Here is a 14,600-nt window from a genome sequence, read left to right as displayed (position 1 = left end):
TCCGAGCCAAAAACTGCGCAGCAACAGGAAAGAACGGCGCAAAAGTGGTTTGACTTGCCCCGGTTATAATGCGGCTTTTATTGCTCAATCCGAAAAAAATCGGAGCAGCCATGAATAACCAAAAATTTGCAGTGACGCAAACCGGCTGTGAAACCGCTGCAAAGCTCCGTGAAAAATCCCCCTCTGTTTCTGCCCTTTGTTGTGTTTTTTGTATGCTGGAAGGGAAAAGTATGAACTACTTTTACAATGAACTAAGAAACACTTAGGAGACTTTATGTTGCATACAGTACCTGAGAAATTACAAATATCTGATCTAGCCTATGAATCCATATGTTGTTATTAATTTGGGGGATTTTAGTAATATCCAATAAGTGAAATTATCCTACCAAATACAAAATTCTTGCATTGCCGTTAAAGGGCTGGATGGTTTGAAAATAGTGAGTGACGTTTGTAACCTCTTTCAAAAGGCTATCTTTTTTTTAATCCAAGGTTGTTAATACTTGGTACCCTTTTGCATTTGGCCATAATGATTGCTTCTGGTAAACATGGAGTCATAATAATATTGGTCTTTTCTCTTCCTGAAGGTCACAATGCCATTGTTCTCTGCAGAAGCTGAAATGGACACAATATCTTCTCATTTCCCGCAAAACTGCATCTCCAATGGAGGCCTGGAGAAGGAGTCTTGTAATACAACTGAGAAGGAGAGGAAATGGATCAGACCTGACATCCCAAGCAAATGTACCTGGGAGCTTGGAAAATCTCCCTCTGAATCACCCCATCAACATGTTACTATGTAAGTGACAATTCAGTAGAACCAGGCACTAAGAAAGATTCTGTTATCCTGTACACTCAGATTGATTTTGGCAAGCCATGGTAGGATTTTGGTGGGGGGCTCAGTATCTTTTATCACTCCTATTATTGTATATGTCTGCTGTTCTGGTTTAGAACAAAGACTCTAAGTATTATGCCGGACATCCTGAAGAAAATTGGTGATACTCCCTTGGTGCGAATCAACAAGATTGGAAAGCTCTTTGGACTTAAATGTGAACTTCGTAAGTATTTTTCTGATTAGCTGGAGATGTAACTGCAGAAATCTGCATAATAACTGTTGGTATTGTTGGGAGATCCCAAAATTATAGGATCAAGATGGATAAGTTCAGCCACCAGAAGTGTTATTTTGATTTTGGTTTTCTTTCCCTCAGCCATGTTGCCTGATTTCTGATTCTACGCTTGCTGTATGTTAAATGCAAGGGGTCAGGAATTTACAGCCTGTGAACAAAAACTTGGCAGTTGTCATCTGACTACCCTACAATGGCTCCTGGCCACCTACATAAGGGTCTTGACACCATGGCTTAGAGACTACTGTTGTAACAAAAAAAATGAGCTTCCTGAGAAGAGGGGTATGTGTGTGCATAAGAGAGAAGTAAATTTCCTATTGCTCCAGCATTTGGCCGTAGAAATTACAGGTTAAAAAGGACACGCTGCACTGGCTGAACCAGACTTTTCTTTTTTTCACAAAGACTGCCCTCTCCCTCTCTCCTTAGGTGATTTATATTTGAATATGGTAGATGTAAGCAATGTATGGTGATTTCTTAATTGGAAGCTAATGCGTCTCCTGCCTTGCAAATCAGAAAAAAAAATCTTCATATGGTTGCTTTTATATTACAGTAGCAAAATGTGAGTTTTTTAATGCTGGAGGAAGTGTGAAAGACCGGATCAGCCTAAGGATGGTAGAAGATGCTGAAAGAGATGGGATTTTGAAACCTGGAGACACTATTATTGAACCAACTTCAGGAAACACAGGTAAAGGGATTTCAGAGTGAGAGCTTTCTTCATGTGAATGGAAGCAATGAGACAGGGAGACAGAAATCAGCCATGGTCTAGTCATTTATTTGGCAGTTCTTTAAGCCTCTTCCCCACTCATCATACTTTAGTAACTCCCCTTCTGTTATTGGATTATACCTTCAACCCAGCCTTGAGTGAAGGAGGTCATTAAATGTTACAGCTGGAATGGACCAAATGGGATATCTAATCCAAAGGAGAAAATAGTTTTGGTTTAGCATCTCTCATGCTTAATGAATCAAGTACGGCTAGTAGGGATCACTCCATTTTTCTGTGGGTGCTTCCAACTTTGTTGTTTTTGGGTTTGTTCTAGTGCCTTATCAGAGCGGTAGTTTCCTGGGTCTGTCTTCTTCCTTGCACTGGTATGTTATACTGGTTAAGGACATGAAGTGTGAATTTGACATCTCTGGTGTAAATCTCAGATCACCCATGAACCCTCTGGGTGTCACTAGCCAAGAATATCCTTCAGCCCCCCCCCCCCCATCATGTTACATAAGTAGCAAATATCATTCTTCATATGCCTGCTCAGCCAGGTGTTATTAAAAAACTAAGGTGGCCAAGGGCTGGTGACTTAACAGAAGTTGCTTGTGGACCTTTGAATTTTAGTTGTAGAGTCTTTAATATCCAGTTTATGCTCAACTGCTTATAGGGTATGGGCATGTCGGCAACATGTTAACTTTTCAATGTAAAATGGCATAGTGATATTAAATGTAGATTCATATGTGACCAAGGTTACATAAACCACTGGAATACCTGTTGCCAAATCCAGCTCTGCATTAGATGCCATGCTTTTTGCTTCTTCATATATTTACAGCGTATAAACAGGAGCTCACAGTATAGAATTGCAGTCTTCCTTGGAACTATTGCCTTTTCAGGCTAGAATTAGATGTTATGGTATATATCTAGGGTGCTGCTGAAAACAGTAGGCTCATGTTTCATGCTGCTCTCTTCCAGACAGCATGCAATACATGCGATGTGATGGCACTGTGGTCAGTTTCCTTACTCTTGAGTAGCCGCCATGAAGTGGCGTGCGGTTAGGGGAACCTTGTGCAGAATGTCATGCTTGGTAAAGGTTACCAGGAAAGAGAGGAGAAATGAGGCAGTATGGTGAAGTCCAAATCTGGCCTTTGTCTGTTAGGGTTGCCAACCTCCAGTTGGGGCCTGGAGAAATCCCAGAATTACATCTTATCTCCAGATGACAGAGATCAGTTTCCCTGGAGAAAAACGGCTGCTGTTTGGTGGTGGACGTTGGCATTGTGCTGTGCTGAGGTCCCTCTCCTCCCCAAACCCTGCCTTCTCCTAACCCTAACCCATAAATTTCCAGGAATTTCCCAACCTGGAGCTGGCAACCCTATTATCAATGAGGACAGGCAGTCTCTGCAGGCTAATGCTAGAAGCCTTAACTCTATGGATAAGTCTGTCTATACCTGTGAACATGTTTCTGGATCAGAATGGCAGGGTATGAATTTGAAAAATGCAATACATTTTGGTTTCTTTCACAGATTATCTTTTTTTCTCCCCTAGGAATTGGATTGGCTCTGGCAGCAGCAGTGAAAGGCTACCGCTGCATCATTGTAATGCCAGAGAAAATGAGCATGGAGAAGGTCAGAGTTGTTTGTCGTTTCAGATACTAAAAGATCTGCTCTTGGTTGCACGTTTGTTTACTGACACCTGCAAGCTGCTAATTTAATTTTACTGTATATAAGATAGAGTATAAAACTCTGAATAAGGCTGGGTTGTAGCGCAGCATTACAACACTGTATGGAATTAAAGATGTGCTGTAAGCAAAACTTCTACCTAACCTTGATAATCTGAAATACACAGGAAAGATCACCGAATGAGTCTTATTGCTAAGCTTCCATTTCTTAGTCATGCAGGCAATGTGATGCTCTTCCATTTTTCTTTTTGTTTGTTTTCAAATCAGGTTGATGTGCTGAGAGCTCTTGGGGCTGAAATTGTGAGGACTCCAACTACTGCCAGATTTGACTCTCCAGAGTCTCATGTTGGGGTGGCATGGAGGCTGAAAAATGAAATGCCCAATGCTCACATATTGGATCAGGTAAAGCACCACCCAAAAAGAAGATGATAGATGCCCTGATCCCAAGTGAGGTACTCAGTCTTCTTCAAGGGAATAAGTTCCTAGGATGGATCATGAGGGGCCAGGACAAGTTGGGGGAAGCTGCAGCTAATCCCTTTTCCTGATGCACCACAAAGTATGCTAAATGAATGGGAAAAAATAAGATGGAAGTCAGGAAACTTGAGCACATCCCAGCTGGGAGGGCAGGTGCAATTCATGGTGACTGGAGGGGACCTCCATGATCAGAGGCAGGAAACCCCTGTTTATCCCTGCTAGCAGGCAACATCAGCAGAGGGCCTGTCCTAATTCACTGGCCCTCCAGGGCAACTGGTCAGCCACTGTGTGAGACATGATACTGTACTAGATGAACCACTGGTCTGATCCAGCAGGACAGTTCTTATGTTCCTATGGCCAATCCAGCAAAAGTTAGTTATGCTTAGTTTTCATTGAAATTAATAGGACTTTAGTCATGACTAATTAATTATGGCTAATTAGTCTTGTTAACCTATTTATTTTAAATAAGAATAATAATTTCTGTGTGGATTGGTGCCTGTGGGTGGCTAATTTAGTCACTGTGGAGGACCAAACTTTGGCTTAATCATGAATTTATCCAAGAATAGAGTTGTGTCCAATAACTCTGCTCTCTACTGATAGATGAGTTTTCCTCCAGTGGAAGAAGCTCCTTACTGTGTTAGAGAAGAATACAACCCCTTGAAAATAATAATAATGCCTATAACACAAAAGACTGGTTTATTAATAAAGGTATCTTGGTGAAGAAGAACCTTGTGTTCTGTTCTGGGGTAATCATAGGATGCTTTCCTGAGTAGATGATGAAAGATAGAGACATTTCAGTCTGTATTTCTCAGCATTGTCCTCCTTGTAGCTTGCTAGGCTGACTTTTGTGATCCTCTGCATTTCTCTTTATGTTTTAATCTAGTACCGCAATGCCAGTAATCCCCTGGCACATTATGACACAACAGCTGAGGAGATCCTGCAGCAGTGTGAAGGTGTGTTCAGTCTGCATGTGATGTTACTGTTCAGAATTCCAGAAAACAGAGAGGAAGCTTATATAGTAGAGGGAGCTTCTAAATTAGAGCATGAAGGACAAACTTCCTCAGGAAGTCAGTCATGAAGCATATTGTTTTGTTGTATTTGTATCGTGGAGCAGTAGAGGGAGCTCTCAGTGTCTTTTTCCCCCTGTTGCTGAAATCTTTTTTCTAAATATGACACATATAGGTAATCTTTATAGTAGATTTGGGTGAAAGGCTGTGACTTGTATTTCGGGCGCTAGTTTAAATCGCCTATGCTGTTAAAGAATATCCTAATACACCTTTTACTTATAATTTTAAACATATACCACTCTTTTCGGGAGGGTGTCTCTCAATGTGACTTACAAAGCATTTTCACGCTGTGCTGTAATTTAAATAAGTAATGAACATAGATATTGTCGAAGGCTTTCACGGTCAGAGTTCATTGGTTCTTGTAGGTTATCCGGGCTGTGTAACCGTGGTCTTGGAATTTTCTTTCCTGACGTTTCGCCAGCAACTGTGGCAGGCATCTTCAGAGGATTAACACTGAAGGACAGTGTTCTTCAGTGTTAATCCTCTGAAGATGCCTGCCACAGTTGCTGGCGAAACGTCAGGAAAGAAAATTCCAAGACCACGGTTACACAGCCCGGATAACCTACAAGAACCAATGAACATAGAGTCGTTGAACAAAAGGCAGCAGTGGCAGCATGCAGATTCCTGTGCCTTTACTAGTTGCATATAAGGGAGGATTGGGGCTGGTACAGTTTAATCTATTATAGTGACTGCTAACGTTTCCCAGTGTTTGCCACTTTAAAAGACTCAGGAACCTTATCTAGTATGGAAGCTCACAGTACTTATAAATATTCACTGGCTGATAAAGTACAGAATTTGCAGCATGTGCTGAGTGAAGAGAGGAAAGGGAGGGTAAGGGTCAACTAGGGATGCCAGCCTCCAGGTGAGACCTGGGGAACCCCAGAATTACAGCTCATCTCCAGATTACAGAGATCAGTTCCCCTGGAGAAAATGGCTGCTTGGAGGGTAGACTCTACAGCATTGTACCCCACTGAGGTCCCTGTCCTCCCCAGGCTGCATCCCCAAATCTCCTGGAGTTTCCCTACCTGGATCTGGCAACCCTACTCCCCCATCCCTTGCTGGTGGCCAGGGGGGACCTGGCAACGCTAGAATCAACTAGGTGGAATTTATGAGAGTGCCACACGGTTCTATTCTCTCACCTATGGTCTTCAACCTTTATATGAAGCTGCTGAATGAGATCATCTAAAGCTTCAGGGTTGGCTGTCATCAATATGCAGCTGACCCCCAGCCCGTATCATTTTAGGCTCTGAACCAGTGATTTGAGGCCATGGTTAGGCCTCAAACAACCTGAAGCTGAATCCAGTCAAGACAGGTGATGCAAATGGGGAAGGTTGATGTTTTAAAGGGATTGAATCCACTTGGTGGAATGGAGTTGGTATTTGCTGAGTAGCTTAAGAGTTTGGGACGCTGTTTGAAAAGCAAGTTTATGTAGAGGCTAAGCATCCCTTCTGTTATCTATATCTGTCTTGTCAACTCTCATCCTTCTTAGACTTGACAATGCTGATCCATGCCTTTGTAATCTTGTGTTTGTACTACTAAAATGTGCTTTAAGCCCTGCCCAAAGAGTGTCCAGCGGTCCTCGACTAGGGCCAGGGTTTTTTCATCCTTGGCTCTAGCCTGGTGGAACTCCCTTTCCAACTAAACTGGGGCCCTGTGGGACTTTACAGAGTTCCTCAATTAGCGATGGAGTTCCTTAGTTAGTGATGGCCAGTGGGTCTTATGATATGAAGAGGTTCTGGTGGTGGTGCTACACACGTTTCAGCCAAGATGGGGGTGTCATGTTGCTCATTGATTTCTGATGTCAGTTCTGCTTTAATTGAGTAATATAGGCCTGAAATAGGAAATGTTGGAGTCATTTGTTTTCTTATTCATTCATGTATGCATGTATTCATTTAGATTTTTGTCTTTTATTCTTGTGGAATTTTTCAGTTGTACTTTTATTTGCTCTTCCAATAGGAAAGGTAGACATGGTTGTAGCTGGAGCTGGCACAGGCGGCACCATCACTGGCATTGCCAGAAAACTAAAAGAAAAATGTCCTGGGTGCAAAGTAAGTCCCAAGGCAGGATATCTCGATCCCTGTCTAGCTTATTGTTTGGAGTCAAGGATGCAGCAATATATTTGCCTGTAGAATTTTCCTTCTTTCAGATTAGCTACTTCAAGAAATTCTGTCACTGGCAGGTGGTCTTCCGTAAAGGACTACTACTTTTTCCATGTGTGGAAAAAGACAACCTGTCGATCAGATGGTTGCAGAGGTGGCTTGCTATACAGTATTTCCTGTGAGCAAAGAGGCTGTAAAAAGCATTGCTGCTGTGATGATGTGAATTGCTGCTAGCCGAATGCTCGATACTCTGTTTCACTCACAGTGCTGGCAGCTGTACGGGCAAAACAGGCTTGAATGGACCAAAGTCAAAACCAACCAGTAAAATCCTAAAAATAGCAACGATAAAATTGCCATTTTAAAAATGAGGCCTAAACACATAAGCACCTTAAAATGATATCTGTATAACAGGCTTGAATCAGACATTAAAATCAGCTTCAAAAGATAGAACCTTTCAGTTAAAAGCTTGGGTGAAGAGAAAGGTGTTGGCTAAGAGTAAAGGGTCACCAGGTGAGCCTCAAGGGGGATGTCATTCCAAAGGTAAGGGGCCATCACTGAAAAAGGCTTGTCTCTGATTGGAAAGTCTTGGAAAGAGGACTTTAACTGGCTGGCTGGACAGTACAAGAGGCAGTTCAGGCAGTTGATGGCTTCCAAGCAGTTGTGGGAATAAAAAGTAAAAACAAGGACCGTGTCTTTCAGCACAGGTGTCCTTATATCCAGCCCCCAACAAGAAGCCCCCAACAAGAAAATTGTAGACCAATTAAAGTTTCTGAACAATATTCAAATGCAGCCACATGTAAAGTACACTACACTAATCTGTCTTGTCAGAAAATGGATCACAGTGGGCAGATTTATTTATATCGTCAGGATATTTCTATGTCACCTCTTAAGAATCCTTCTCAAGGTAGCATACAATCAAAATATAATAATATAAAAAACAAGGCATTGAACATCAAAGCATCAAAACTATCCATAAAACAGAAACAGACCATTAAAAACTGGTAAGACAATTTAATTACAAGATGTATTTTGGCCTGATACCTGAAAGAAAGTAAATGCAAGGCAGGCCTTTAGAGAAAGAGACTCCCAGAGGTGAGGTGCCACTACAGATAGGGTTGCCAACCTCCAGGTACTCGCTGGAGATCTCCTGCTATTACAGCTGATCTCCAACCAAGAGAGATCAGTTCACCTGGAGAAAATGGCCGCTTTGGCAATTGGACTCTATGGGATCCAGGGCATACTCTTTGACCTTCCACAGAGCCAAGTATTATATGACCTTCTGGGTTTTTCCACAGGTATCAGAAGGAACAGGACAAGGAACAAGGAGGAATATTTCCAGTATATGTGTGACAGTATTTGGGATGTCTTTTGTGAAACAGCAAGTTAATAGCTGTGCTCAAAAAAGCAGAATGCTCTCAACCTACCCCTCCTTTTTTCTCAGATTATAGGTGTTGATCCTGAAGGATCCATTCTTGCAGAGCCAGAGGGAATGAACGCCACAGACAAGACAACTTATGAGGTGGAAGGGATTGGATACGATTTCATCCCTACAGTTCTGGACAGATCAGTAAGTCAGGGCTCCTTCATTAGCTGTTCCTTGTCACAAGCAGTTCCTTGTCATCTAGACACACCAAATATACGGGAAATTAATAGACAAATGGAAAATGTGGAAAGAGGTTGTAATTAATACTCAAGGTGTATGAAAGTGCAATAAAAGATTCTTCTGGTTGGTCACAGGAGTGCTATATGTTGCCAACGCTGGGGGGAAAATGCCCCCTCTCTTCAACAGAGGCTTAATTAATGGAAATGGGAGGCAGTTGAAGATTTTCATTGTATGAAGTTAAATAACAACACCTGGTAACTGCTTGCAGATCAAACTGATATTAAAGGGACAGCTAGAAGTACCAGTTTAATAATTTATTAATACGGTCACTGACCAGCAGAAGAAACAACTGGCAATCCTTTATGCAAGCTGTATAAAAAGCGGGGAGGAAGGATACCAAGATGATCTTTGAATGACTCGCAGGAGCTTGGAGCAGTTAAATCTTTTTCCTGCTGCGGTTTCTTACACACATTTAATGTCACTCTAGAGTGTCAGGCTTCAGTTATGGTGGTGAAGGGCTAAAAAAAACCCTTTGTATGCATGTGCAGTATATTGCACACTGCCCTTTGGATACTAGCCATAATATTTCTATTCACCCATTACATACATGTGTGTGTGTAAAGTGCTGTCAAGTCGCAGCCGACTTATGGCGACCCCTTTTGGGGGGTTTTCAAGGCAAGAGACTAACAGAGGTGGTTTGCCAGTGCCTTCCTCTGTATAGCAACCCTGGACTTCCTTGGTGGTCTCCCATCCAAATACTTACCAGGGCTGACCCTGCTTAGCTTCTGTGATCTAACGACATACGCACCTAAAATAGTTAGGAACCTTTTAGGCCTTTTCTTTGTTTTAAAAAAATGATTCAATTCACAGTAAGTCCTAGAAAGAATTCTTTCATTTTAAGCCCCACTTTCAGGGGTAAGCAATGACCTTTTTTCCTGTTACATGCATTAGTAATATGTGCAAGGCTTTGCGTCATCTAGGCAAGGCACTCAGAATTCTGAGACATTCCTGTTAACATAGGGTTGCCAACTTCCAGGTGGTAGCTGGAGATCTCCTGGGATTACAACTGATCTCCTGGTGACAGAGATCAGTTCACCAGGAGAAAATGGCCACTTTGGAAGGTGGGCTCTATGGCATTATACCCCTCCCCAAACCCTGCCCTCCTCAGGCTCCACCCCCAAAATATCCAGGTATTTCCCAACCCAGAGCTGGCAACCCTACGTTAACAGCAAAATTAAATGAGCAAGTATAAAGGCTTTGTGAATGGGAGTGGACACAGGTAGATTGGATTGTATACACTGATAGAAAACACTGGTAGAGGTGAATCTTTCCCACCTTTTCCAAGCAGCCTCTTGTGAACTCCAGAAAAGTGATGCCAGGGCTGAGAATCCCCATGGGAAAAGAAGCCCAGGCCACCTGGGCAGTTGTGCTAAAGAAGGAGCAGCAGACAAAACGGCTCATTTGTCTTGTATGCTGCAAAGCCTTTTGCCAATGTTTGCAATTTCTTGGTTTATAATTTTAAAGGCTGAAGTGGGCATGGTGGCTCTAGCACAAATGGAGTCAAAACCTGGTATGCCCACGTAGATAGTTGAAAACTAGCGTTCTGGGCCTAGAATAGAGAAATTGTGAAGGCCATTTCCAGTCTAAAATCAGTTTCTTCCCTTCTACCCTATGTTTCATTGGCATTGGCGGTCTGCAGTGTAGAATGGAGAAAGAGTATGTCTTTACTGAGATGGCTTTAGCACATCTCGTTATGTTTTTATTCCCCTTTCTCCCTTTCCCTTTCTTCTAGCTAGTGGACAAATGGTATAAATGCAGTGATGAGGAATCTTTTTCATTTGCACGGAGGTTAATCCGAGATGAAGGACTGCTGTGTGGTAAGCACCATCTGAGGGGATTTTTTAGAGAAGTCGGATTTTTAATATAGAGAGGTGGTAACCAAGGCAGTGGCAATGGGGGAGAAAACAATAATGGAGTGTTTCCTGTTGGGGCCAGTTTATACTATATCTTATACTACAACTATCTGCATGAGCAGCTTCAAGTGTGGGTTGGGAGCTCCTGGTTCTCTCCTGTGGCAATCTCTGCAACCATCAGAATACTAATATACATTCTAAGGGTTGCAGCAGTTCCCACAGGTAAAATTTGTATATCGCATATTGCAGTGCTTCTGCTATTAGGCAGGGTAGGGTTGCCAGGTCCCCCCTGGCCACCAGCAGGCGATGGGGGGGTTAGGGTTTCCAGATCCAGGTTGGGAAACTCCTGGAGATTTGAGGCTGGAGAGAACAGGGACCTCAGTGGGGTACAATGCCACAGAGTCCACCCTCCAAAGCATCCATTTTCTCCAAGGGAACTGATCGCTGTAGTTTGGAGATGAGCTATAATTCTGGGGGGATCCCCAGGTCCCAGCTGCAGGCTGGCATCCCTAATTCATAGGCAGCCCACCCGTAATTCAGCCTGAGGGTGCCAGAAGGCAGGGAGTTCCAGAGGGCAGAGGAATGCCAAGGGCAGCCCCAGCGCCGCCACCCCACTCAACAAGCCACCCAGATGGCAGCCTGGGACACCGTCCGTCTTGGCTGGTCAGCTGACCAGCTCTGGGCTCACTTGCCCCCCTGTGTGCGATTGTATCAAAATCTAGAAGTAATTCCATTTCTGGGCAATGTTCTAGGAACCCAGAAATCTCTTTGGCCTTTACCATGGAGATTTCAAGGATTCCTAGAGTGTCACCCAGAAATAGCATCACTTCTGGGTTATGGTGCAATTCCTTCCCCCATTTCTCCCACTGCATTGGTAGGCAAGTAAGCCCTGAGCTTCTCAGGCAGTTGGTGGCTCAGGGCACTCAGATTGGCCTGCCTAGGACATGAAAATAGGGTTGCCAGCTCTGGGTTGGGAAATACCTGGAGACTTTGGGGGTGGAGCCTGAGGAGAGCAAGGTTTGGGAAGGGGAGGGACTTCAATGAGGTATAATGCCATAGAGTCCGCTTTCCAAAGTAGCCATTTTCTCCAGGTGGACTGATTTCTGTTTCCTGGAGATCAATTGTAATCCTAGGAAATCTCCATTTTGATGTTTGCAAGACAGGGCCAACTGACTTTGATAACCTTCTTGATAGTTATAAGGGTAGAAATCTGCCCTCAGCCACATCCTGTCCCTCTCTTGGGGTGTTTAGAGCAGGTGTCCCAAAGATTCTCTCGTCTTTTTTTTTTGGTCTCCTCCTTTCACTTCTGTGTTTTCAAAATGGCTTCCGTGGGGGGTCTGGCCGTGTCCTCTGTGTTTTGACAGGTGGCAGCTCAGGCAGCGCCATGTCTGTGGCTGTGAAGGCAGCCCAACAACTGGAGGAGGGCCAACGCTGCGTTGTCATCCTTCCTGACTCTGTCAGGAACTACATGTAAGAAACTGTCCTCTATTTCTGTTTCAACCTGGCACTGACTCAGGCTTCAGTTTGAAATATTTTTGGCTCAGTCTTTTAAAAAATGTTTCATGATGTTAAATGCTAGCTTTCTATAGTGTTTGTGTTTTGGGGTTCAGATTTTTTTAAAATTTATATTTTTAAAACTAGTGATCTGGCTGTGCAGACAAAATTAAGCTCTTTTCCTCAGTACTGAACATTCTTCTTCTGAAATCTTGGGTATGGACCATTAAAAATGCAGCCTCATGGTTTATTTTGGGGTAGTTTGTCTACACTGGAAAGTAATTTCTCTTAGTTTCCCACTGCATCTCTTACAAAGTCAATACGGATTAATATAATTTACTTTTGAAACAAAATAGTTCAGTATCAGCTAGACCAGAATACTCCCATTACCTAAGTCGTGTGACTAATGTCATATCAAAAATATATCTTCATAAATACTTTTCTGTTATGTCAAATGCTACAAAGAGAACAAACATTTTTCAGGTTTAAATTTTTTAGATCCTTCTTAGAAGGAGGGAAAATTGCCACAAACCCATCCTGAATATAATTAGAATGAAATATTCTTGTGGATAATGTTTCCATCCTTTACAGCCAACATGGAGCAGAGTTCAAATATAATCTGAGAATGCTTTTTTGTGGTTTTTAGTGCTTTTTTTGCAGAGGGAAGGCAAAAATGTATAAAATGTCCTGACATCATCCCCTGCACTGTGGTGTCAACAGGGGTTAAAATTGCACCACATTTATGTCTAGTTAAGGTGCCTGTTTGGTGCAGCGGTTAAAAGTGGCAGACTCTGGTCTGGAGAACCAGGTTTGATGCCCCACTCCTCCACGTGAAGCCTGCTGGGTGACCTTTGGCCAGTCACAATTCTCTCAGAACTCTCAGCCCACACGGACACAGGCAGTGGCAAACCACCTCCGAACGTCTCTTGCCTTGAAAACCCTACAGGGTCGCCATAAGTCAGCAGTGACTTGATGGTACTTTCCACCATCAAGGTGCACTTCAGATGTTACACTAGCAGTGTAGGAGCAGCTTAACTGTGGGCTCATCCTGTGCAGCTGCATTAACAGTTAAGGACTTGGTGTCACTTGGGTAGATGACAGTACCAGTCCTCTTTCTACCTGATTGTACCCAGCTGGTGTCATGGCGGGATGGACCTATATGGTATTTACAACAGCAGCATGGATGAATCATGGTATTTACCAAGATGGTCACTTGAGATTGAGCTATCCTGAATGAAGCCCTAGCGATGGCCCCTGCGCACACACACACACACACACACACACTCATTCGCACTGCTTATTTAGTGTCCTTCCGCCTCACTATGAGCTGCCCTCATTCTCAGAAAATCTCTCTACAAATGCCTCTGGACTCTTCTTTTTCAACTTTTCTACATAATGTACACTCTGATATTTTTGTTTACATCCTAGCCCAGACATGTTACTTACCAGGGGAAAGTAGCCTTCTGAACAGCTTTGTCTGCTTAGATATCACCCTGGTTTTATTCACCTCATGTGAACTTTTAAAGCTGGTCTGACTAAAGGGCCATCTCTTTATAATCTTTTTATTGTATTTGCAAACTATGGCATTTTATTCCATATTATCCTTTATAATTTATTAACTTTTAGGATAGGTGCAACTTAAATTGGTGCTTGTGATTTATTTAGTTTCTTGGTGGTTTCCAGGTCCAAGTTCTTGAGTGACAAATGGATGACTCAGAAAGGTTTCATGACAGAAGAAGATGACATTATTAACAAACCCTGGTGAGTTCATGCTGTCTTTTAGTAAAATGTATTTGTGAAAAGGCCACTTGTTCCAAAATCCCCTCTTATGTTATTCTTCATAATATTTGCTCTATTTATTACTTAGGAAAGCTTATGTGGATCATATGTTTATATCTGAAAGCATGTTCAGTACAAATTTTGCATGATACAGATTGCTGTTAAACAAAAGTAGATTTCTCTACACACACAAACATCTTCCACAGTCATACAACATGTTGGCCTTTTACTTGTTTATTATGTTACACAGTTTTAATGAGGGTCTTGTGCATCAAGCTTTATCTCCCCCCGCAATACTCACATTTCTGCTATGTTAGCTATTTCCCCAATATGTATAATCATTTATATTTATAACAAGTAGTAACTTGAAAGAATCTATACCTAAATCCAAATTCATTACAACACACTGACTGTCTTTAGGTACTGCTTATATATATCCTTCTCTTTTAAGCTATAATTCCATCTCCAAAACCCTTCTGAAATAGAGGGTATTTGTGCCCTGGCTTGTTTTGTGTGGATTATTGGAACCTGGCTATATTAAATGGTATGAAAAAGAGAAAGGAGATAATGACAGTTTGTGGACCACAGCGTCCAAATGCCCCATTGAACTCAGAAAGCCATTAAGTATCCATAATTGGTTATCACATTCCAGGGAGGTATTGTGCATTCGAG

The 14,600-nt window shown here is 42.5% G+C and overlaps 1 protein-coding gene across 1 annotated transcript in view; it reads left to right on the top strand.

The window, feature by feature from the left end:
* Positions 1-580: 580 nt before the first annotated feature.
* LOC130485149 (cystathionine beta-synthase-like protein) overlaps positions 581-14,600 on the top strand; it is a 29,611-nt gene continuing 15,591 nt past the window's right edge. The window contains exons 1-11 of the mRNA XM_056858264.1: positions 581-793; positions 946-1,052; positions 1,669-1,803; positions 3,367-3,446; positions 3,767-3,901; positions 4,857-4,926; positions 6,997-7,088; positions 8,581-8,706; positions 10,535-10,619; positions 12,020-12,125; positions 13,833-13,910. Of these exons, the coding sequence (XP_056714242.1) occupies positions 591-793; positions 946-1,052; positions 1,669-1,803; positions 3,367-3,446; positions 3,767-3,901; positions 4,857-4,926; positions 6,997-7,088; positions 8,581-8,706; positions 10,535-10,619; positions 12,020-12,125; positions 13,833-13,910 (1,217 nt within the window). The 5' untranslated portion in view covers positions 581-590. The remainder of the gene's footprint in view (positions 794-945; positions 1,053-1,668; positions 1,804-3,366; positions 3,447-3,766; positions 3,902-4,856; positions 4,927-6,996; positions 7,089-8,580; positions 8,707-10,534; positions 10,620-12,019; positions 12,126-13,832; positions 13,911-14,600) is intronic.

The sequence above is a fragment of the Euleptes europaea genome, chromosome 12 (assembly GCF_029931775.1).
Source record: "Euleptes europaea isolate rEulEur1 chromosome 12, rEulEur1.hap1, whole genome shotgun sequence".
In the NCBI taxonomy this organism is placed as follows: domain Eukaryota; kingdom Metazoa; phylum Chordata; class Lepidosauria; order Squamata; family Sphaerodactylidae; genus Euleptes; species Euleptes europaea.
The sequence above is the reverse complement of the archived record's forward strand: the minus strand, read 5'-3'. Positions and strand labels throughout refer to the sequence as shown.